The sequence below is a fragment of the Lutra lutra genome, chromosome 6 (genome assembly GCF_902655055.1).
Source record: "Lutra lutra chromosome 6, mLutLut1.2, whole genome shotgun sequence".
NCBI classification, from domain to species: Eukaryota; Metazoa; Chordata; class Mammalia; order Carnivora; family Mustelidae; genus Lutra; species Lutra lutra.
In genome coordinates, this window is record NC_062283.1 from 146,068,616 (window position 1) to 146,091,296 (window position 22,681).

Genomic DNA, 22,681 nt, shown 5'->3' on the forward strand with positions numbered 1-22,681 from the left:
AACACACATGGGGGCTCAACACCATAACCCTGAGATGGTGACCTGAGCCAAAACCAAGAGTCAGAAGCCCAAATGACTGAACAGCCCAGGCACCCCAAGGCAATGTTCTATCTGGTTAGTGTTTGAAGATGTTCTAACTTTGTAATTTATTATCTAAAATATTACAGTATTACATTTTCAGCTGTTACTACAGATATGAATAGACTTCATATGCCTTCTGACTTTTAAGAGTAAAATTGCAATGACCTTTTATTTATTAGCCCTGTCCCACAGAAAAGCAATAAAAATGATAAAGCATTTTAAGATTATTTTGACACACAAGCACAATGCAAGACCTCTTTTGATAGTTGACAGATTCTTTTATTAACAATCAAAAAACTTCACACAATAGGAAAATAAATGTTTCTCTAATGGATAATTAAATGAAAACTACCCAAGACCTTATAGGATTTTTAATGCATCCCAGGTTTGAAGCGTACCTTCAGAGATAGGCCATCAGCTTGCCCAATCATTAGGTATGACTGAAAATGAGAAACAGTGATTTATAAAACTTCTACCTAACAGCTTTCCCAACACAATTAAAACAGGAAATAAAATTTCTATTTAGAACTAGTTTTAGATGACTCACAACACACATCAATCTTAATCTTATCATCATGATGTTATTTTTTTAAATATATAATTACTAGAAACTCAAATCTCATTTTAAGATCATGAATTTGAGGTGTGCAGTAAAATTTGTAGTTTCTCTCAACCTCAAAATCTAATTATCACACAACAAGTTCCAGCAGCAGATTCTACTTGAGACGGTATTTGTCTCATGCCCTGTTTTCTTGCAGCACTAATCACTCTATGGTGTTTGAAGCACATTTAAGATTAGAACAAGCACTGCTGAGTCCGTCACAAAGACCCCTCCTGGATGAACTATGAATGCTTGGTTCATTTCAGAAGAGATGCCTTTTACTTTTTCTATTTCTTTTCTATTATGAGTAACAGGGCTAAACAAAATCTTGAAGTCTCATTTTCTGTCAAATGATTAAAATCTTTATCTGTAAATTATCTTAGTCTCTTAAAATCTATCTGATGGGGAGGAAAAAAACAAAACCTTAGGGAAGAACAGCATGCTTTCCCTTGTTCCCTCAACACAAATCTGAGCAAAAATAGAGTCCCATAGAAATTTCAACATTGAATATTTTTTGAAATCTTAAAGCTTAATAATAGTCAAAAAGCTTTATATGAATCAGTAATCTCTGCGTACCTGCTGGTTCAATACAAGCCAGGATCAGGCAGACTACTTGTGTTCAAAACGCCATCTTTCAGAAAGGTTCCACTTTTCTAAATGGTCCATTTGAACAGAGTTAACTGCCTTGCTTATACTTATGTGTGTGTCTATATCCGTGTATATGTGTGCGTCTGCATATGTACGTGCAGGCACGCGTGCATACATGTGTACACATGCAAGCGTTAAGCGTGGGTCTCATCTGACTCCACGAAGTCACTTCACCGTGGGAGAAGAAGGATGGCAATCCTGGTCCCCGCAGTGTCTTCAGTCCACAAGCACACATGCAGCTATCACTACTCTCATCAACGCTGCTGACAATTCAGAAAACCTAAATACTTTCTAATTGAATTCCAAAAGAAAAGTGCCTTAAATTTAATTTTTTTAAACTTCAGTCTTCAATATCGAAACTGCTAAGTTACCCCATTTTTCCATGCCAAAAATATAGAATAAACTTGGGGAAAAAATAATATGCTAACTCGGGGAAACATTCAGTTACTAAACAGGCATAAGAAAAAAATCTATATAGAAAAAATATTCCCATGGAAGGTAAAATCTATGTGGGTTGCTCACCACAGCATTATTTGAATAAATAACAATTAGAAACCAATGAAATATTCAGTAACAGAACTGTAAGATAAATTAGCAAGTGTCCAATTATACAGCCCCCCAAAATTAAGGGAAATGATGAAACATGGAACGTATGACAATTTAGGCCAAATTATAAGAGGCTCCCTGCTGCGTTTAAACAGTCCCACCTGCAAGCAGGAAACAACACAATTTGACAGGCTGTGTCACTGGATTATGGGTGTCACTTTTCCTTTACTTAAAGGACTATATAATATAAAGCTTCTATAGTGACCGTGCATTTGTTTAAAAGAAAAGAAGATCAAATGATGGAATAACTCAAAAACAAGTCTTTGAAAAGCAATGTTCCTGTGCAGGGATGTGCCGCTGGCCCCATCCAGAAACCAACCACCTGCCGCTCTGGGAAGGCAGCACCCGACCCAGGCTGCTGCTCTGCAGAGGGGTGCTCGTGAACAGGCAGAGATGGGGGGCAAGTGCTTGGCCAGAACTGTCTGTGGCCTCATCCCCAACATTCGTTTTATCAATAAAGCCTAGATTTGTCCCCTTTGAGCAGTCACCTAACACATTATTTCTGTTTGATGACAAGATTCCACATAAAAGTCTTATTTCTCCCAACAGAAAAATTCAAATGCATGACTATTTCCTTTTCATAACAGAGCAATTCTCAATTAGCAATCAAGTGATTTTTTTTAAAAGACAAAATGGTGTTAACCTTGTGAAACATGTGACTAAAGATAATTAAAGGCCCACAGGTAGTATCTACCACAAGTCCTACTAGACAGATTACTTACAAAAAAGAGCAATTTTCAATAGAAAAACTGAACATTTCCCTTGGGAAACAAATTTAACCTTTTATCATTTAACAACTGGGCAAAGGACCAGGCTTTCTACAAGTGCAACAGAACAGGAGCAAAAAGGCTTCCCCAGAGGCCCTAAGAGGACAGGGATGAGATCTTTTTGACAGTTTTATGATGGCAACTAGAACCTGCTGGCTGTTTCAGCTCTCGGAAGATGATGTTCAACCGAAAGACTAAACCAAACAAAGCACTTACTATTTTCAGTTGCCCAATAACAAAATTTGAAAACCAGAAATTCATAGCATTAAATCATGTTCATCAAATGCTTGAACAAGCTACATTAAGAAATGCTACAAAAGGGGCGCCTGGATGGCTCAGTGAGTTGAAGCCTCTGCCTTCGGCTCGGGTCATGGTCCCAGGGTCTTGGGATCGAGCCCCACGTCGGGCCCTCTGCTCAGCAGGGAGCCTGCTTCCTCCTCTCTCTCTGCCTGCCTCCTCCTCTCTCTCTGCCTGCCTCTCTGCCTACTTGTGATCTCTGTCTGTAAAATGGATAAATAAAATCTTTAAAAAAAAAAAAAAAAGAAATGCTACAAAAGAGCAGCTTACTGGCATACTACGGTACTCTGCACTACTACAAAAATAGTCGTGAGAAGCTTATTTTGCTCAATGTAATGATCATGTTTTACTTTTTACAAGCCATGTATCTCCCCGCCACATTCTCCCAGTTGATTACATTCCAAATAGCTTTTAGGTAATCCGGTCTGACATTTTTATACTGAAGGTAGTAAGCATGCTCCCACACATCGATGCCCAGTAGTGGAATAAGACCTATTGGAGAGAAGGGGGAAAAAGCAAAAACTATGAATTTCAATCTAAAATAGGACTTAAACTTTCTTCTATGCACACAAAATTGCCCTTTACAACATTCCCATCCATTTTTCAGTTTCTTTTACCAACAGGAAATTTGCCAAGAATAAATATAAATTTTTTTTTTAAATTTTAGTCTTTGGAAGAAAATGTGATAAAGAGTGAAAAATTTAAAATAGAGTTTGGAAAATTAAGTATAATATTTTAAGAGCTGTTCTTGAAATACCAGCAAATCTACCCATGAGCCACTTCTTGGGGGGTGGGGGGGATCAGTAAGGTACTATGTTTGTGGGGGTGGTTAAGGACCTTCCGAAGCAGTCAGTGGAGTTTTAGGAGAACCTGCTCTGCTCCCAAGGCTAATAATGTTAGTCTCAGAGAATATAGAACATTTGTGAGACACTAACAGAAAGAATAAGTTAACAAGGGAAACTAAACAGGACCAAAGAAAAAGAGACACTGTGTAAAGAAGGAATTACTTCTACAACACTTATTTTCAAAAACTCTCAAACTAAATGACAGCTCTCCTCCGGGAAAACAAGTACCAACCAGTAGGTCTTGAGCAGTGGAGAGGTTTGTCACTAATCATGTATTACGAGTAATTAAGATAACAAAGTTCATAAATGATTTTTCCTCTCCATATGCTGCCATGACTTTCACTGATTTTCATTCCAATGGGCTTTCCTCAAGTGGAGGAGAAACAGGTATGGCCAGGGTTTACCTGGAAATCACAGCCTCGTCTGTCAGGCACCTTCAAAGATAGACCCGACTCTCCACAGCATTCTCCAGCATCTCACTTTGCCAAAAGAGCCATTAGATCCTGACTAATTCTGAATGTATCTAGGGCAGTGAGGGACGTAACCAACTCTGTGGACATGCACAGAGGCAGAAAACGGCGCTCAGAACTACTGGTTACGGACACTGAAATGTCACTGCAGGTCGGTTACACTGCAGATCAAAGTTCCAACTAACTGCTGGAAGTCTTGTGACTATTTCCTAAAGACATTCTGAGTCAATCCAGCTCAACATGAAAAAGGATTTGGTGAGCCCAGCCTGGAGCTTCTAAGCCAAATATTTTCCTATACCAAAACCAAAACCCCCCAAAAGGCATAAGTCTGGAAATCTGAGCTCCAGTTCTACTCTGACCACAGGTGCTCAGCAGACGGGCTGACAGTCTAAGGTCTGAGGTCAGACTTGGCTTCCAGGTCTTATTCTCCTATGTGGTGTTTAATCTAATTTCAGTGCATATAATTATGTAAGCTGGTATGCATTCTGTCAAATGAAGCAGAGTTTATGTTCAAAACATGTTTTGTTAATGTATCTGTAAAATTACATGTGCTAATTTTGCAAAACATCAAAGGCTCTTAAAGCATTTTTTCATAGGAGACTCAGAGTACTATCAGCTGTTAAGATTTACTCACATTAGGACATGAACAAGATAGGTTTAATCACTGCTCGTGTTCCTTATTTCAAGGTAAATGCTTTACCGTGAACCATCTCACACTAATGAATATGAAACAATTTTCAAACCTAACCTGTTGTTCCTTGCAGTGGATCCTGGTTAGAACAAGCAGCAATCTGCAAGCGTCCCTGTTCCTTATTGAAACCAAGCCAACCCCAACCTGAGCCTTGGACGCCAACGGATACAGTGGTCAACTTCTCCTTAAATTTGTCAAAAGAACCAAAATCACGTTTGATGGCTTCCAGCAATTCTCCTATTAAAAAAAAAAAATCCAAAAATACCCACAGGTGAACATACTGCAACAATAAATAATTTTGTTACATATATTAAAATATGCCTGTCATGAGGCACAAGATACCAACTAGACAACACCTGGAAAACATAACACAACCCAGTGAGCCCCAACATTACTCCTTCCCTGACACTAGCATCATAAGGTCTCACAACTGTAATTCAGGTGTTACTGAACCATGTTAGGGGGATTTCTTTCCTCACTGTGCTATTCCCATCAGAAAAGAAATAATATTTTCCATTAGTTTCATTTCCCTTCAACAGAAAATTTTACTTCAACTTCTACCCTACCTGTTCTGTCCCAATTTGGGAATAAAATTTTATGGCTGTTATTTGGTTCTTCCCCAAGGCAGTCAAGATCTTTCCTATCACAATCATGTAATTTTAAAAACAGTGATTTTTGTCTTTTATTACCAAAGGGTACACTGTAAGAGCAATAGTCCTTTTATTCTGTACCAATGTAACATACAATTCTAGATTGAGCACATCAAATAAGTAGGCCAAAAATATCACTTCTCTGATTCCACTGGTTTAAAGTAATTACCTACTGTAAGCACAAATAATAAAATGGTACAGATAACCCAAAGTGTCAGAGAACCAAGACCTGTTGGCTAAATATGGGTATATCTGACATTCTACTAATCCCAAAACCTTGTATTAGACCTAACCCATCTGAAGACCTAACCCATAAAAAGAAATGCCCAGCTTGCCATATTTACTCTCCCTTAATCTTTACTTCCAAATGAAATAGCGTAGTATAAGCACCTAAGATGACTTCCAAAAAACAATTAAAAACAAACAAATCTGCTACTGCCCCTTGGAATAATTTGTTACTTAAACTATAACCCCTGGAGGATTTTACTAGTTGCCAAGCACATTTAGATATGGCCTTAAGAAATACATATACTGGCCAACAGGTCTTTGGGGAGAAGGACCATACACGACCGTGAAGCTGGGCAGCTGGGGATGCCCCGCCCGCGCAGGGCGGAACACCGCCTGCTTCAGAGAAGCCGAGCACCCGGGAACGCTGGGTCAGCTCAGGGTGGCACGTAAAACCGCCGGCTTCCCTTTTCCGTAAGGCTTCCCTTTTCCGTAAGGCTTCACTTTTCCGTAATCGCTCCTTTCTCTTCCCAGAAGCGCCCGCTGTTAGTTAGATGAGTCCTTTGAATGTGCTTGGTTAACTATGAGCTTTATCCTCCTCCTTGCTTGTCTGCGAGACGTGACTAACGTTTGACCTTCATCGGTCCTTCTGTTGGCTATTGTTTCTATCCAATAAAAGTGAGACTGTGGAGTTGCTCGTGGCACCAGTCTTTTCGACTGTCGTCCCCTGCTCCCAATCTCTTGCAGCTGACTTGTTTGTGCCTAATTCTTCTCAAATCCACAGAAACTTAAGGTGTATGCCACAAGCCGAGAGACAGGGAGAGCTCTATTTCCGCCCCCTCCGTTCCTCGGGATGAGGAGGGTAATTAAGTCATCTGGGCCTCCAGAAGAGATACAGGAAGTCAAGTAAACCTACCAGAGTGAACAGACCATTGGCTCTGCAGCCCCCTCATTTACCCTCCAGGTGTCCTGGAGAATCTCATTTTCTGGGACAACTGATTTTTTATCAGTTAGGAAGAGCAGGAAAATAACAGCAAAAGGCACTATTCTAAGCATTTTACATTTGATAATTTATTTAGTTTTCAAAACAGCTCTATTATTGTCCCTGTGTCATACAGATGAAGAAAGTAGGTACAGAATGATTAAGTATCTGACCCACCCCCAGGATGCTCAACTTCTCTAAAATCCCTTTGCCAGTATTGTTCTGATGTAAAATATAGTACATTTCAACCAGAACTTGGCACCATATCTGACACTCTGTGTGTATACAAAAAAGCTGATGACATAACTACCTGAATGTAGTCTCCATTCCTACACATGTCCCATTCAAAGTTATAACTTTGTTATATATACTCCTTGCTATGAAAAATATGTCACTAAATAACATAAGAATTAACACAAGATAAGGAACCGGCATTGCTGTTGTGCACAAAACGTAGCTAAGACTACACCAATATCTACCAACCTTTGGGTTCTCCACCACCCTTAGGGCTCAGGTTGGTCCAGAAGATGGAATGATTGATATGGCCTCCACCATTGAACTTGAGCCCAGGCTGAAGAGCTACCTGAGTTGTAATGTCACCTGTAATGTAAAGAGGCAAACATTTTTTTTTCTGATTCTTACTTTTCAAACATTCTATATACCATTTTTTTTTAAAGATTTTATTTATTTATTTGACAGAGATCACAAGTAGGCAGAAAGGCAGGCAGAAAGAGAGAGGAGGAAGCAGGCCCCCCACGGAGCAGAGAGCCCAACTCGGGGCCCGATCCCAGGACCCCAGGACCATGACCCGAGCCGAAGGCAGAGGCCCCAATCCACTGAGCCACCCAGGCACCCCTACATACCATTTTCTTTGGAAAAACATCTGATAATTGGACTAGCTTATTTGTAACATCCCTATTGGTCCTAAAATTCCACAATTTACACACGCACACACAAAATTTTCTTCAAAAATCGTTTGTCCCGGTGGATTTTCAGTTCAATTAATGTTCTGAACAACTCATGAGTGGCTCAGCAAGGGGGTGCATGCAGAAAATTCTTTCCTGAGCTCCAAAGAACTCAAAATTTTCTTGGATATTGAAGATTTCAGCAATAATGAAAACAAAGATAGAAAACAGTGAAATGAGGACATGCGTGGTTCCATAAACAGATTAAATGGTAAGTTTTCTGGGGCACCTGGCTGGCTCAGTCAGGAGAGCACACAACTCTTAGTCCTGAGGTGATGAGTTCAAGCCCCGTAACGGGAGGTAGAGATTACTAAAAACAAATAAAACCACTTTTTTAAATGGTAGACTTTCAACTCTCATTTTCTAGATAGACAACTCTTCATTGGCAAATAGTTCAATGTTCCATAAACAAGAAACTCAACATATTCAAAACCCAACTCCGGATTTTCACTCCCAAACTTACCCAATGGCCTTCCCCATCCCAGCAAGTGCCAGCTGTTTTCTCAGGACATTTTTGATAACTAGGTCATTTCTTTCTTTCTTTCTTTTTTTAATTAACATATACTGTATTATTTGTTTCAGGGGTACAGGTCTGTGTACTTGGTCATTTCTTACTCCTTTCCCCACACACCATGTTCAACCCACCAATGTACCCACCAGCAAAGCCAGCTCTACCTTTAAAAAAGATCCAGAACCAATCTCTTCTTCATACTTCTGGGGCAGACCAGCAGCATCATCTACCTGCATCTGTGCCACCATAGCCCACAATGGTCTCCTGCTTCCACACATGCCCCCTACTCTCTGTTCTCACCACTGGCCAGAGAGCTCCTCTAGACCCCACACTACTGAGGCACTCCTCTAGGCAAACCCCTCCAAAGGCTGCTCCTCTCACTCAGAGTGAACCCCAAGTCCCTACAATCTGCTTGCGAGGTGCATGTCATCTGACCCTGCATTTCCTTGTTGGCCCAGCTCCAGCCACACCAGCCTCCCTGCACTTACAAAAGAAGCTCAGCCTGCTCCCAGTTTGGGGTTTCCACTGACTGCCGTTGCCTGGACTGGAATACTCTTCCTGAAGAGAGCCTCGTGGCTCATTCCCACATTTGTCCTTCATGTCTCCAAAGACGTCAACCTCATCAGTGGAGCCTTCACAAACCACAATACAAATGGGCAGTTTTCACCAGTTCCCCAACTTGTTTTTCTTGATAGGACTTATGGCCCTGGCATACCACTACATATTTACTTGTCCATCTGTCTCCCCACTAGAACAAAAGCTCCAGTATCAAGGACTTCAATGCACTGCTATGTCCCAGGGGCCAATATATTGCCTTCTAGGGGCACCTGGGTGGCTCAGTGGGTTAAAGCCTCTGCCTGCAGCTCAGGTCATGATCCCAGCATCCCGGGATCGAGCCCCGAGCCCCGCATCGCATCGGGCTCTCTGCTCAGTGGGGAGCCTGCTTCCCTTCCTCTCTCTGCCTGCCTCTCTGCCTACTTGTGATCTCTGCCTCTCAAATAAATAAATAAAATCTTAAAAAAAAAAAAAAAATATATATATATATATATATATATCGCCTTCTACATACCAGGCATTCAATAAATGTTTGATTGACTAGATAACGGAATATATTAAATGTAGTATTCATGGAAAAAAATTCTCTGATATCTACACAAAAAAGTCACATTGGAAAACTTTTTTCCTACCTTGCTAATAAGAAAGCAAAATAAAATATTCTTTTTCATGCCTTTAAGAAGCTAAGATTAACTATTAGGGAAAATGGCAATTCCCTTGTTCAATTAAGTCCCAAATGCTTATTATTCACAAGATACTAAGAGACAAAGTGGAAGACACAACAACCCCTGAGAGTTGTGTGCTTAGGAAGTTTACATAATAGAAAAAGTTCTCTAATCTGCTCTTAGGGCATACCTCAAAGAGGAGAAACGGGCCAAGTGATCTCAGAATACATAGATCATCTTGGAGAGTTGTTTTAAGACAATTTCTTGTTATTATGTTCACAGGATAATTTTAGTATAGATCAGTGTCCCTCTTAGAAATTATTCCAGGAAAATCACCCTAAAAATAAATGTAGATTTTATATTGTTTTTTAATAAATCAACAGTAACTAAATTTTTCTAATGAGAAAGAAACATGGTTATTGAAAACTAGCTTAATAATCTCAATCTCTCAAAGTTTATTTCACCATTTTTTTTAAGATTTTATTTATTTATTTGTCAGAGAGAGAGAAGCATGTGCACAAGCAGGGGGAGCAGCAGGCTCCCCAATGAGCAAGGAGCCCAATGCAGGACTCAATCCCAGGATCCTAGGATCATGACCCAAGCCAAAGGCAGATGCTTAACGAGTGAGCCACTGAGGCTTCCCTACTTCGTTATTTTTAAATTGTAATACAGAGGTGCCTGGGTGGCTCAGTCAGTTAAGTCATCTGCCCTCAACTTGGGTGGAGATCCCAGGGTCCTAAGACCAAGCTGCTTGGAGGGCTCCCTGCTTGGCTGCTTCTCCCTCGCCCTCTGCCCCTCCTCCCTGCCGGTGTTCTCTCTCTCTCTCTCAAATAAATTGAATAGATAAATAAATAAATAAATAAATAAATAAATTTTAATACAAATTTGGGGGGTCCCTGGCTGGCTCAGTTGGTAGAGGATATAACTCAATCTTGAGATTGTGAGTTCGAGCCCCATACTAGATACAGAGTTTACATTAAAAAATAGGGGGGGGCACCTGGGTGGCTCAGGGGGTTAAGCCTCTGCCTTCGGCTCAGGTCATGGTCTCAGGGTCCTGGGATCGAGCCCCACATCGGGCACTCTGCTCAGCAGGGAGCCTGCTTTCCCCTCTCTCTCTGCCTGCCTCTCTGCTTACTTGTGATATCTCTGTCAAACAAACAAACAAACAAACAAATAAATAAATAAATAAAGGGGGGGCACCTGGTTCAGTCGTTAGGCGTCTGCCTTTGGCTCAGGTCATGATCCCAAAGTCCTGGGATCTATCCCCATGGTCAGGCTCCCTGCTCGGTGGGAAGCCTGCTTCTCCCTCTCTCTCCCACTTCCCCTGCTTGCAATCCCTCTCTCACTGTCTCTCTCTCGGTCAAAAATGAATAAATAAAAATCTTTTTAAAAAAAAAACAGTAATAATAATAACAGAAATGTGGGGGGGTATTACAATCTGCTTTTAAAAATACTATTCTTGGGGTGCCTGGGTGGCTCAGTGGGTTAAGCCTCTGTCTTTGGCTCGGGTCACTCGGGTCATGATCTCGGGGTCCTGGGTTGGAGCCCTGCATCCGGCTCTCTGCTCAGCAGGGAGCCTGCTTCCTCCTCTCCCTCTGCATACTTGTGATCTCTGTCTGTCAAATAAATAAATAAAATCTTTAAAAAAGTAAATAAATAAAAATAAAAATACTATTCTTAAGTTCAACATTTTCTTCAGTTTCAATTCAATTTTTTTCCTGTTAAGTACAATAAAAGTTAAATACTTTTGTTTGAAAAGTATTTATTTACCTACCTGTAATGAGACTGATGATGTTATTTCACTTAATATTGTCACCCCAAATTCTCAAACATGGAAATTTAGTTCTTCAACAGTCTTTAATATATATAATTTTTTAAATAAAACTCTACCGGTGTTTATTAATTTATACTCAATATAACACAACATAATATACAGCTTTTTTTTTCCAGTAACTTTCATGAAAACAAGTAAAGGTGTGATTGCACAAGAAAAGGACTGAAATTAAGTTGTTTTTAAAATACTGAAGAGAAAGGTTCAAGTTGTCAGGCGTTGTCATGCAGGAAATAATTTCGCAATTGGGATATTCCCCACCTTGTCATTATTACCACATCTTTCCCGATTTTGTTATTTTCTAAAACCCCTTTCCCGTACAAATCATGAAACTACCCCCCCCCGCCCCTCCAAAAAGGTTCCCGTCACAAATCTTCCAGAATGTGGCAACTTCCTCTTGTTTCTGTTTAGCCAATTACCTCATGCAATGAGGCTGAAATACTACATTTTCCCACTAGATGCCCCCAGTCAACAAGACGTCACGGTCTGAAATTTACTCAGCAAATTTCAGAGGACCTAAAGTCCATAAAAATAAACAAACAAAATATCTTCTAACCGGGCAGCTTATTAAGCGATACCTGTTCATCACTCCTCTCGTGCGAGCCACTGATGAACGGGCTGGAAAGTGTAATACGATTTTGCACAGAGACATTAAAACACAGATTCGCGTACGCGCACGCCCCAGACACACACAGTCCACACACTCTTACTGGTTTGTCAACTGGGCTCTTCAGGAAAAAAGAAAAGCGTAAGTCCGTATTCTATCATAATACTGAATCCTAAATACTAGCAGATACACACAAGCCTGTTTCAGTTTCGCACAAAATGACCGCTTTCCTTGCGAATTCTGACCCCGCGTCGATCCCAGGACACGCGGAGCCGCTTTCCCGCACCGAAGGGCCCTGGCTCCCCCGCGGCCACGCCTCGCTCAGCGCCCGGCAGCCCCGCACCTACCCTTCTCCAGCGCCTCCAGATACTTCTCCTCCACGGCGTTCAGGTTGTTCACGTAGGTCGCGTGGTGCTTGCTGTGGTGCAGCTGCATGATCTGGGCGCTGATGTGAGGCTCCAGGGCGCCATAATCGTACGGCAGGTCGGGGAGGCTGTGCTTCTGCCTGGAACCCAGCGACCCTAGCGCCGGCCCCAGCGTCCTGCTCGCGCTGCAAAAAGAGCAGACACGGGACACGGACCGATTCGCTCACGCATCTACGCAGACCCAGCGCCACCTGGGCCTTTCTACCGCTTGCTCGCTCCCCCTCCACATTCCCTGACGCGTTACACCAACGCGGCAACCCCTTGCCGCGGCGGCACCCGGACGCGCTCAGCGGACACCTGCCCTCAGGCACGACCGCCCGCCGCTTCTCCGCGACCTCGGGGCCTCGAAGGTGCCCGGGACCCGCCGCGCCGGCGCGGGCACGCAGGGAGGGGGACCTTTCGCCCTCGGGGCCGTGACCCGTCTCCGCTGCGCCACGCGGCCCGGGCGCCTCACCTGCGCGCTGCCCGGGACAACATGGCGAGCTCTGCCCGCGGACTACACCTCAGAGACCGAGGGGCCGCGCCGACCGCCCGGCGTACACACACGCGCACCCCCGGCCGCGCCGCAAGGACACCGCCGACCTCCACGGGCCCCGCCCCCGGCGCCCGCCGCTCCCACCCGCTCCCACGCCGAGGGGCGCACGGCCCCGGGGTCTGCCCTCCAGAGCCAGCCCGCGCGCGGATCCCAGGGGATGAGAGAACGAGGGGTATAAGGGTCCTGCCCCAGGGAGCCGGGGGAACGGCGGCCCCCACTTGCCCGCTCTGGGCGTGCGACCAAAGGGAAGGCCGCGCTCTACCTCCCCCATGGTGGAAGATGGTACGGTCCGCAGTCCCGCCCCTCGGGGGCCCGCGGGGAGGGCCGCGGCCGGCGCATCCACTCCCCTGGTGAAGGCGGTGGTTCCGTGAGCCGCCGTGGCGCGCCCTAGTGGTCTGGGGAGGTCCCTACTGGGCGCTGGTAAGGTGTAGAGCCAGCCAGTGCCCCTCCAACCGCTGCCCCGAGTGACCTTTCCCTCCGAGTGAATTTGACCTTGGGACCGGGGCCAGGACCCGGGCGGCCTGATGGTGGAGTTACTGAATGCCTACAATGTGCCAGGGACTATGCTGCGGGTTTTATATGCATTTATCTTTATTTCACTCCTAGAGTAGGCATCGTTGACTGCAGATGACATTAATGAGCTCACTGAAGTTAAGCGGGTTGTCCTGATCACACAGTTAATAAGTGAAAGCGTGGATTAGAACCGAAAGTTCGTACTTTTTTGATGACTAAGCGTTACCAGGCCGGTCCTGAGTTTTTTCAGAGGGACTTCCATGAACCAAAAGCTCAGAATATTTTTTAAAAGTACAACAGAAGATTCTTTCCTACTGTGTCTGATGAGCTGCATCTAATGCTTTCTTAACAATGAAAAAAAAAAGAAGAAGAATCCAGAATTGTGCGACGACTCCTTATACAGAAGTTAGGAAAGCCTTACACAATTATTGGCAAAAGTTGGGTCCTTATTGAATAGAATAATATAAAAGGAAGCTGAGAGTAGGTCCTGAATAGTTTCGGCTACTCTCTTCCACCCCCATCCCCACCCCTCCCCTTCCCAAGGATGACTAGGATTTGGGGTGAAGAATAGCTAACGGGAACCACTGAGCTGGCTTCTCAGCAAGAGCATTGGGGCTTGCTGACAGTTGTGAAACTAACCAAGAATATGTGACCGGGTAAAGGAGGAAAATCAGGTTGCAGGCAAGAAAGACATGTGTCTAAAACTCAAACATATGGGGGTGCCTGGGTGGCTCAGTGGGTTAAAGCCTCTGCCTTCAGCTCAGGTCATGATCTCAGGGTACTGGGATCGAGCCCTGCCTTGGGCTCTCTGCTCAGTGGGGAGCCTGCTTCCTCTTCTCTCTCTGCCTGCCTCTCTGCCTACCTGTGATCTCTCTCTCTGTCAAATAAATAAATAAATAATCTTTAAAAAAAATAAAAAGAAAGAAAGAAACCCTCAAACATATGGTTGGTTACAGAAGTTAAGAAGTACTTTAGCTGAACTGAGGTATAAAGTAGTTTTTCAGTCAAGGTAGTCTGGCATTGATATCAGGAAGGGCAAGCTAGTTAGAAAGCTGTTCTGTGAATCCTGGCTGAGGTCCTAAGAGCCTAGCTCTGAGAACTGGAAGAAAAGGACATTTTGAAGGATGAAATAACAGAATTTAGTGACAGATCAGTCTCTAATAAAAGGGCTTGTTCTGGGACGCCTGGGTGGCTCAGTTGGTTAAGCAGCTGCCTTCGGCTCAGGTCATGATCCCAGCGTCCTGGGATCGAGTCCCACATCGGGCTCCTTGCTTGGCAGGGAGCCTGCTTCTCCCTCTGCCTCTGCCTGCCACTCTGTCTGCCTGTGCTCACTCTCGCTTCTCTCTCTATGACAAATAAATAAAATCTTAAAAAAAAAAAAAAAAAAAAAAAAAAAAAAAAAATAAAAGGGCTTGTTCTAGTGAGAACAAAATATCCCTATAAGGTAACTGAACCCAGTTAGGCTGCATGGATGTACTCCTAGTTTGTACAGATGATGATACTTTGATACTTAAACTGACTCCCTCAGGAGATGCCTTTTTGAACAAGCAACAATGGTGGAGGGGGGGCTAGTAATAGTAAGTCTGGTAGAAATGTCTCTAACATCATAACTGTATCAGCTACATCCTTCCAGAAGACAACACCAACTGTGAGAGTATCTGGATTGAAACCAAGGACTTGGGGGATACTGGAGATTAGAAGTTTTTTTTTAGCTCCTTGGTCTGCCACACCCAATAAACAGGACTCTTTTTTTCTTTTCTGTTGGCCACTATGTGAAGTACTCATTCAGCGTTGGTTAGATTACAGTTCGCCGGGGTCTGTCCCAAATTCCTCCAGCCAGCTCAGGATGTCATCTGCCACATCCGGCATCATCACTGTGCATTTCCCTTGCATAAACTTCCCGAGGCTACTCAGACCCACCATGTTCGACCAACATATTGGCTGGAGGAGGCAAAATATGGGTTGAGATGAAATCATTTTGAGCCAATTAATCACATTCATGTTCTAGTGACTGAGTGTCTCAAACACAGAACAGCATATCCATTCCCTCATGTAAAAGCAATCTGAAGTAGGCAGTCCAGGGCTGGGATGACAGTGCCATGAAATGATCAAGGACCCCAGATTTGCTTCACAATGCACGATAGTTTTTGGAGCGCACCAGCCATTTCATCTCCTTCCCATGAAGAGGGAAGGACAAAAGTTTGGGCCCCAGCTGTCTCCCTTTTAAGGACCCTTTGTAGTAGTTTTGCCCAACAGATTCCACTCAAAATTTAGGAACAAGGCTACACTTAGCTACAGAGAAGGCTGGAAGATGTAGTCATTTAGCTGTGCACATTTCCAGACTGAAAATAATGTAAAATCTAATCTCCAGACTCATCTCTTGCATATGACCCAGGTCATAATTCTTGGACCTGAGCTTGACTTCTCCTCTGTTCTCATGTTGGGTTGTGCTTTCAGTCACATTTGCCTCTCAGCCTCAGTGAAAACCCAGCTTCCTAAAGCTGCCTTTGGCATCAGGTCACCTGACTCTTCCCACCCTTGCTGACCATAAGCGTGGGAAACCAGAATGAAGGAGGGTAAAAAGAAAGGGGCCCCATATTCAGAGTCCAGCAGATCCCTCCATAAAGACTATGCAATGTCTACCCCTTTATGGGAATGAATAACCATCATAACTACTCCAGGTATATTGGTCAGAGTTCCCCAGAGAAACAGACTTGATATGATTTGTATATATGGAGAGAAAGAGATGTATTAAGAAGCAGAAGAGAGGGGTAACTGCCTGGCTCAGTTGGTTAAGAGCCCAACCCTTGATTTCTGCTCAGGTCACGATCTCAGGGTCATGAAATTGAGTGCGGGTGTTGGGCTCCATATTCAGCAGAGAAGCTGCATGGGATTCTCTCTCTCCCTCACCCCTTCTCCCTTGCATGCTCTTTCTCTCTCTCTCTCTCCAAAATAAATAAATTAATCTTTTTTTAAAAAGGAAACAGAATTGATAGGATTTGTATATATAGAGAGAAAGAGATGTATTATAAGGAATTGACTCATGGATTATGGAGGCTGGCAAGCCCAAAATCTACAGTGTGAACCAACAAGCTGGAGACTCAGGACAGCCAATGGTGTGGATCCAATGCAAATACAATCTTTGGCAGAATTCCTCCTGCTTGGGAGGTCAGTTTTTCTTCTACTCAGGTTCTCAGCTGATTGGATGAGCCCCACCCACATTATGGAAGGCAATCTACCCCAAATTCGCCCATTTAAATGTTAATTTCATCCAAAAAACCCTCCAAATTGACATGTAAAATTAGCCACCACACCAGGTAAAAAAAAAAAAAAAAACAACATGGCCAATATATTCTGTGTGAGGAGTGTGTTGATCTATTCATATCCCAAGATTATCATGGAATAAAACTGAATTCATGGGCACAGTTCTAAGAATAATTCCCGAGAGCTACCCAAGATGAATGGACTCACATCCCTGAGGGCAATGACTAAGCATAAGGATCTCAGGGTAGCTATATCTCCTGACCAGCACATGTCAGGTGTTACGCCCCATACCAAGGAACCAGAGTAGGTGTGCAGGAGTCTCATATCTCATATACCACAGAGGTTCAGATCTTGGTCCACTGGGAAGAGTATGAACTTTGGGTCCCTCCTCAAGCATGTTCCAGAGCACTAGCTATCCTGGCTTACATCTCCCATCCCCCTGCTCTGGTGCTGGCTTACATCTTCACTGGCCCTTTTGTGGGAAAAATAGCAAAAAAACATGTGAAATAAGCCTAAAAGTGTCTTCACCCTAAAAGTATTAATGTAGGGGCACCTGAGTGGCTCAGTCGGTTAAGCATCTGCCTTTTTGGCTCAGGTCATGATCCCAGGGTCCTGGGATCAAGCCCCGTATCAGGCTCTCTGCTCAGCAGGGAGTTGACTTCTCCCTCTCCCCCGGCCCCAGCACTCGTGTTCTCTCCTATTATCTCTGTCTTGCCTTCTCAAATAAATAAATAAAATCTTTTTTTTTTTTTAAAGAGTATTAATTTAGTTTAAGGAACTAGTTAGCTATATATTGCCACAAGCTATTCTGGCTAATTATGAAGAAGGCTGGTAAATTACTCCTGTGTGGGGTTTGAAGAGTATCCTCTCAGTGAGGTACAAACCAGAAGCTCTCTCTTTTGTCTTTCTTTTTTTTTTTTTTATTAACATATAATGTATTATTAGCCCCAGGGGTACAAGTCTGTGAATAGCCACGTTTATATTTCACAGCACTCACCATAGCACATACCTTCCCCAATGTCCATAACCCCACCACCCTCTCCCTACCCCCCTACCCCCGGTCACCCTCAGTTTGTTTTGTGAGATTAAGAGTCTCTTATGGTTTGTCTCCCTCCCGATCCCACCTTGTTTCATTTATTCCTTTCCCACCCCCCAAACACCCCACGTTGCCTCTCAACTTCCTCATATCAGGGAGATCATATGATAATTGCCTTTCTCTGATTCACTTATTTTGCTAAGCATAATACCCTCTAGTTCCATCCACATCGTCGCAAATGGCAAGATTTCATCTTTAGATGACTGCATAGTATTCCATTGTGTGTGTGTGTGTGTGTGTGTGTGTATCACATCTTCTTTATCCATTCATCTGTTGATGGACATCTAGGTTCTTTCCGTAGTTTGGCTATTGTGGATATTGCTGCTATAACATTCGGGTGCATGTGTCCCTTTGGATCACTACCTTTGAATCTTTAGAGTAAATACACAGTAGTGCGATTGCTGGGTGTAGGGTAGCTCTATTTTCATTTTTTTGAGGATCCTCCATGTTGTTTTCCAGAGTGGTTGCACCAGCTTGCATTCCCACCAACAGTGTAGGAAGATTCCCCTTTCTCTGCATCCTTGCCAACATCTGTCATTCCCTGACTGGTTAATTTTAGTCATTCTGACTCATGTGAGGTGGTATCTCATTGTGGTTTTGATTTGTATTTCCCTGATGCCGAGTGATGTGGACCACTTTTTCATGTGTCTGTTGGCCATCTGGATGTCTTCTTTGCAGAAATGTCTGTTCATTCCTCTGCCCATTTCTTGATTGGATTATTTGTTATTTGGGTGTTGAGTTTGCTAAGTTCTTTATAGATTTTGGATACTAGCCCTTTATCTGATATGTCATTTGCAAATATCTTCTCCCATTCTATCAGTTGTCTTTTGGTTTTGTTAACTGTTTGCTTTGTTCTGCAGAATCTGTTGATCTTGATGAAGTCCCAATAGTTCATTTCTGCCCTTGCTTCCCTTGCCTTTGGCAATGTTCCTAGGAAGAAGTTGCTGTGGCTGTCAAAGAGGTTGTTGCCTGTGTTCTCCTCAATTCGGATGGATTCCCTGCTCACATTGAGGTCCTTCATCCATTTGGAGTCTATTTTCGTGTGTGGTGTAAGGAAATGGTCCAATTTCATTTTTCTGCATGTGGCTGTCCAATTTTCCCAACACCGTTTGTTGAAGAGACTGTCTTTTTTCCATTGGACATTCTTTCCTGCTTTGTCAAAGATTAGTTGACCATACAGTTGAGGGTCTATTTCTGGGCTCTCTATTCTGTTCCATTGATCTATGTGTCCGTTTTTCTGCCAGTACCAAACCGTCTTGATGATGACAGCTTTGTAATAGAGCTTGAAGTCTGGAATTGTGATGCCACCAACTTTGGCTTTCTTCTTCAACATTCCTCTGGCTGTTCAAGGTCTTTTCTGGTTCTATATAAATTTTAGGATTATATTTTCCCTTTCTTTGAAAAAAAATGGATGGGATTTTGATAGGGATTCAATTAAATGTGTAAATTGCTTTAGGTAGCATAGACATTTTCACAATATTTGTTCTTCCACTCCATGAACATGGAACATTTTTCCATTTCTTTGTGTCTTCCTCAATTTCTTTCATGAGTACTTTATAGTTTTCTGAGTATAGATTCTTTGCCTCTTTGGTTAGGTTTATTCCTGGTATCTTATGGTTTTGGATGCAATTGTAAATGGGATGGACTCCTTAATTTCTCTTTCTTCTGTCTTGTTGTTGGTGTATAGAAATGCAACTGATTTCTGTACATTGATTTTATATCCTGACACTTCACTGAATTCCTGTACAAGTTCTAGCAGATTTGGAGTGGAGTCTTTTGGGTTTTCCACATAAAGTGTATCATCTGCAAAGAGTGGATAGTTTGACTTCTTCTTTGTCGATTTGGATGCCTTTAATTTCTTTTTGTTGTCTGATTGCTGAAGCTAGGACTTCTAGGACTTTGTTGAATAGCAGTGGTGATAATGGACATCCCTGCCGTGTTCTTGACCTTAGCGGAAAAGTTCTCAGTTTTTCTCCATTGAGAATGATATTCGCTGTGGGTTTTTCATAGATGGCTTTGATAATATTGAGGTATGTACCTTCTAGCCCTACACTTGAAGAGTTTTGATCAAGAAAGGATGCTGTACTCTGTCAAATGCTTTTCAGCATCTTTGAGAGGATCATATGGTTCTTATTCTTTCTTTTATTAATGTATTGTATCACATTGATTGATTTACGGATGTTGAACATACCTTGCAGCCCTGGAATAAATCCCACTTGGTCGTGATGAATAATCCCTTTAATGTACTGTTGGATCCTACTGGCTATTATTTTGGTGATAATTTTCGTGTCTGTGTTCATCAAGGATATTGGTCTGTAATTCTCTTTTTTGATGGGGTCTTCGTCTGGTTTTGGGATCAAGGTCATGCTGGTTTCATAAAGTAAGTTTGGAAGTTTTCCTTCTCTTTCCTTCTTTCTTTCTTTCTTTCTTTCTTTCTTTCTTTCTTTCTTTCTTTCTTTCCTTCTTTCTTTTTTTGGAACAGTTTCAGGAGAATAGGAATTAGTTCTTCTTTAAATGTTTGGTAGAATTCTCCTGGGAAGCTGCCTGGCCCTGGGCTCTTGTTTGTTGGGAGATTTTTGATGACTGCTTCAATCTCCTTACTGGTTATGAATCTGTTCAGGTTTTTTATTTCTTCCTGGTTCAGTTGTGGCAGTTTATATGTTTCTAGGAATGCATCCATTTCTTCCAGATTGTCAAATTCATTGGTGTATAGTTGCTCATAATATGTTCTTAAAATTGTTTGTATTTCTTTGGTGTTGGTTGTGATCTCTCCTCTTTCATTCATGATTTTATTTATTTGGGTCCTTTCTCTTTTCTTTTGTATAAGTCTGGCCAGGGGTTTATCACTCTTATTAATTCTTTCAAAGAACCAGCTCCTAGTTTCGTTGATTTGTTCTATTGGTTTTTTGGTTTCTATTTCATTGATTTCTGCTCTGATCTTTATTATTTCTCTTCTCCTACTGGGTTAGGCTTTCTTTGTTGTTCTTTCTCCAGCTCCTTTAGGTGTAGGGTTAGGTTGTGTATTTGAGACCTTTCTTGTTTCTTGAGAAAGTCTTGTAATCCCATATATTTTCCTCTCAGGACAGCCTTTGCTGTTCCCACAGATTTTGAACAGTTGTGTTTTCATTTTCATTTGTTTCCATGAATTTTTTTCAATTCTTCTTTAATTTCCTGGTTGACCCATTCATTCTTTAGAAGGATGCTCTTTTTTTTTTTTTTAAGATTTTTTTTATTTATTTATTTGACAGAGAGAGATCACAAGTACACGGAGAGGCAGGCAGAGAGAGAGAGAGAGGGAAGCAGGGTCCCTGCTGAGCAGAGAGCCCGATGCGGGCCTCGATCCCAGGACCCTGAGATCATGACCTGAGCCGAAGGCAGCGGCTCAACCCACTGAGCCACCCAGGCGCCCTAGAAGGATGCTCCTTAGCCTTCATGTATTTGGGTTCTGTCCAAATTTCCTCTTGTGATTGAGTTCTAGCCTCAGAGCATTGTGGTCTGAAAATATGCAGGGAATGATCCCAACCTTTTGGTACCAGTTGAGACCTGATTTGTGACCCAGGATGTGATCTGTTCTGGAGAATGTTCCATGTGCATTAGAGAAGAACGTATATTCTGTTGCTTTGGGATGGAAAGTTCTGAATATATCTGTGATGTCCATCTAGTCCAGTGTGTCATTTAAGGCCTTTTTTTTTTTTCATTTAAGACCTTTATTTCCTTGTTGATCTTTTGCTTAAATGATCTGTCCATTTCAGTGAAGGGGCTGTTAAAGTCTTCTACTATTATTGTATTATTGTTGATGTGTTTCTTTGATTTTGTTATTAATTGGTTTATATAGTTGGCTGCTCTCATGTTGGGGGCATAGATATTTAAAATTGTTAGATCTTCTTGTTGGACAGACCCTTTGAGTATGATATAGTGTCTTTCCTCATCTTTTATTATAGTCTTTGGCTTAAAATCTAATTGATCTGATATAAGGATTGCCACCCCATCTTTCTTTTGATGTGCATTAGCATGTAAATTGTTTTCCACCCCCTCACTTTAAATCTGGAGGTGACTTTGGGTCCAAAATGAGTTTCTTTTAGACAGCATATTGATGGGTTTTGTTTTTTTATCCCTTTTGATACTCTGTGTCTTTTGATTGGGGCATTGAGCCCATTTACATTCAGGGTTACTATTGAGGGATATAAATTTAGTGTCATTGTATTGCCTGTAAGGTGACTGTTATAGTATATTGTCTCTGTTCCTTTCTGGTCTGCTACTTTTAGGCTCTCTCTTTGCTTAGAGGACACCTTTCAATATTTCCTGTAGAGCTGGTTTGGTGTTTGCAAATTCTTTCAGTTTTTGTTTGTCCTGGAAGCTTTTTATCTCTCTTTCTATTTTCAATGATAGCCTCACTAGATATAGTATTCTTGGCTGCATGTTTTTCTCAGTTAGTGGCCTGAATGTATCATGCCAGTTCTTTCTGGCATGCCAGGTCTCTGTGGATAAGTTTGATGCCAATCTAATTTTTACCATTGTATGTTACAGACTTCTTGTCCTGGGGTGCTTTCAGGATTTTCTCTTTGTTGCTAAAACTTGTAAGTTTTACTATTAGATGATGGGGTGTGGACCTATTCTTATTGATTTTGAGCGGGATTCTCTGCACCTCCTGGATTTTGATGCTTGTTCCATTTGCCATATTAGTGAAATTCTCTACAAGAATTCACTCCAATATACCTTCTGCTCCCCTCTCTCTTTCCTCTTCTTCTGGAATCCCAGTTATTCTAATATTGTTTCATCTTATGGTATCATTTACCTCTCAAATTCTCCCCTCGTGGTCCAGTAGTTGTTTGTCTCTCTTTTGCTCAGCTT

At 42.4% G+C, this 22,681-nt stretch overlaps 1 protein-coding gene across 2 annotated transcripts; it reads right to left on the bottom strand.

Moving 5' to 3' along the window:
- Positions 1–338: 338 nt before the first annotated feature.
- SOD2 (superoxide dismutase 2) lies at positions 339–13,175 on the bottom strand. 2 transcript variants are annotated; one of them, XR_007128150.1, is made up of 6 exons: positions 12,877–13,037; positions 12,345–12,547; positions 7,347–7,463; positions 5,064–5,243; positions 3,261–3,492; positions 339–3,023 (listed from the first exon to the last, which is right to left on the bottom strand). XR_007128150.1 is itself a non-coding variant. In XM_047733868.1 (5 exons), the coding sequence occupies exons 1-5, from the start codon at positions 12,897–12,899 to the stop codon at positions 3,347–3,349; spliced, it is 669 nt and encodes a 222-aa protein (XP_047589824.1). In that variant the 5' UTR covers positions 12,900–13,175; the 3' UTR covers positions 339–3,346. The 2 variants fall into 2 exon arrangements, 1 of the variants encoding a protein (XP_047589824.1); XM_047733868.1 differs by having other exon boundaries at positions 339–3,492; positions 12,877–13,175.
- Between the last annotated feature and the right edge of the window lie 9,506 nt (positions 13,176–22,681).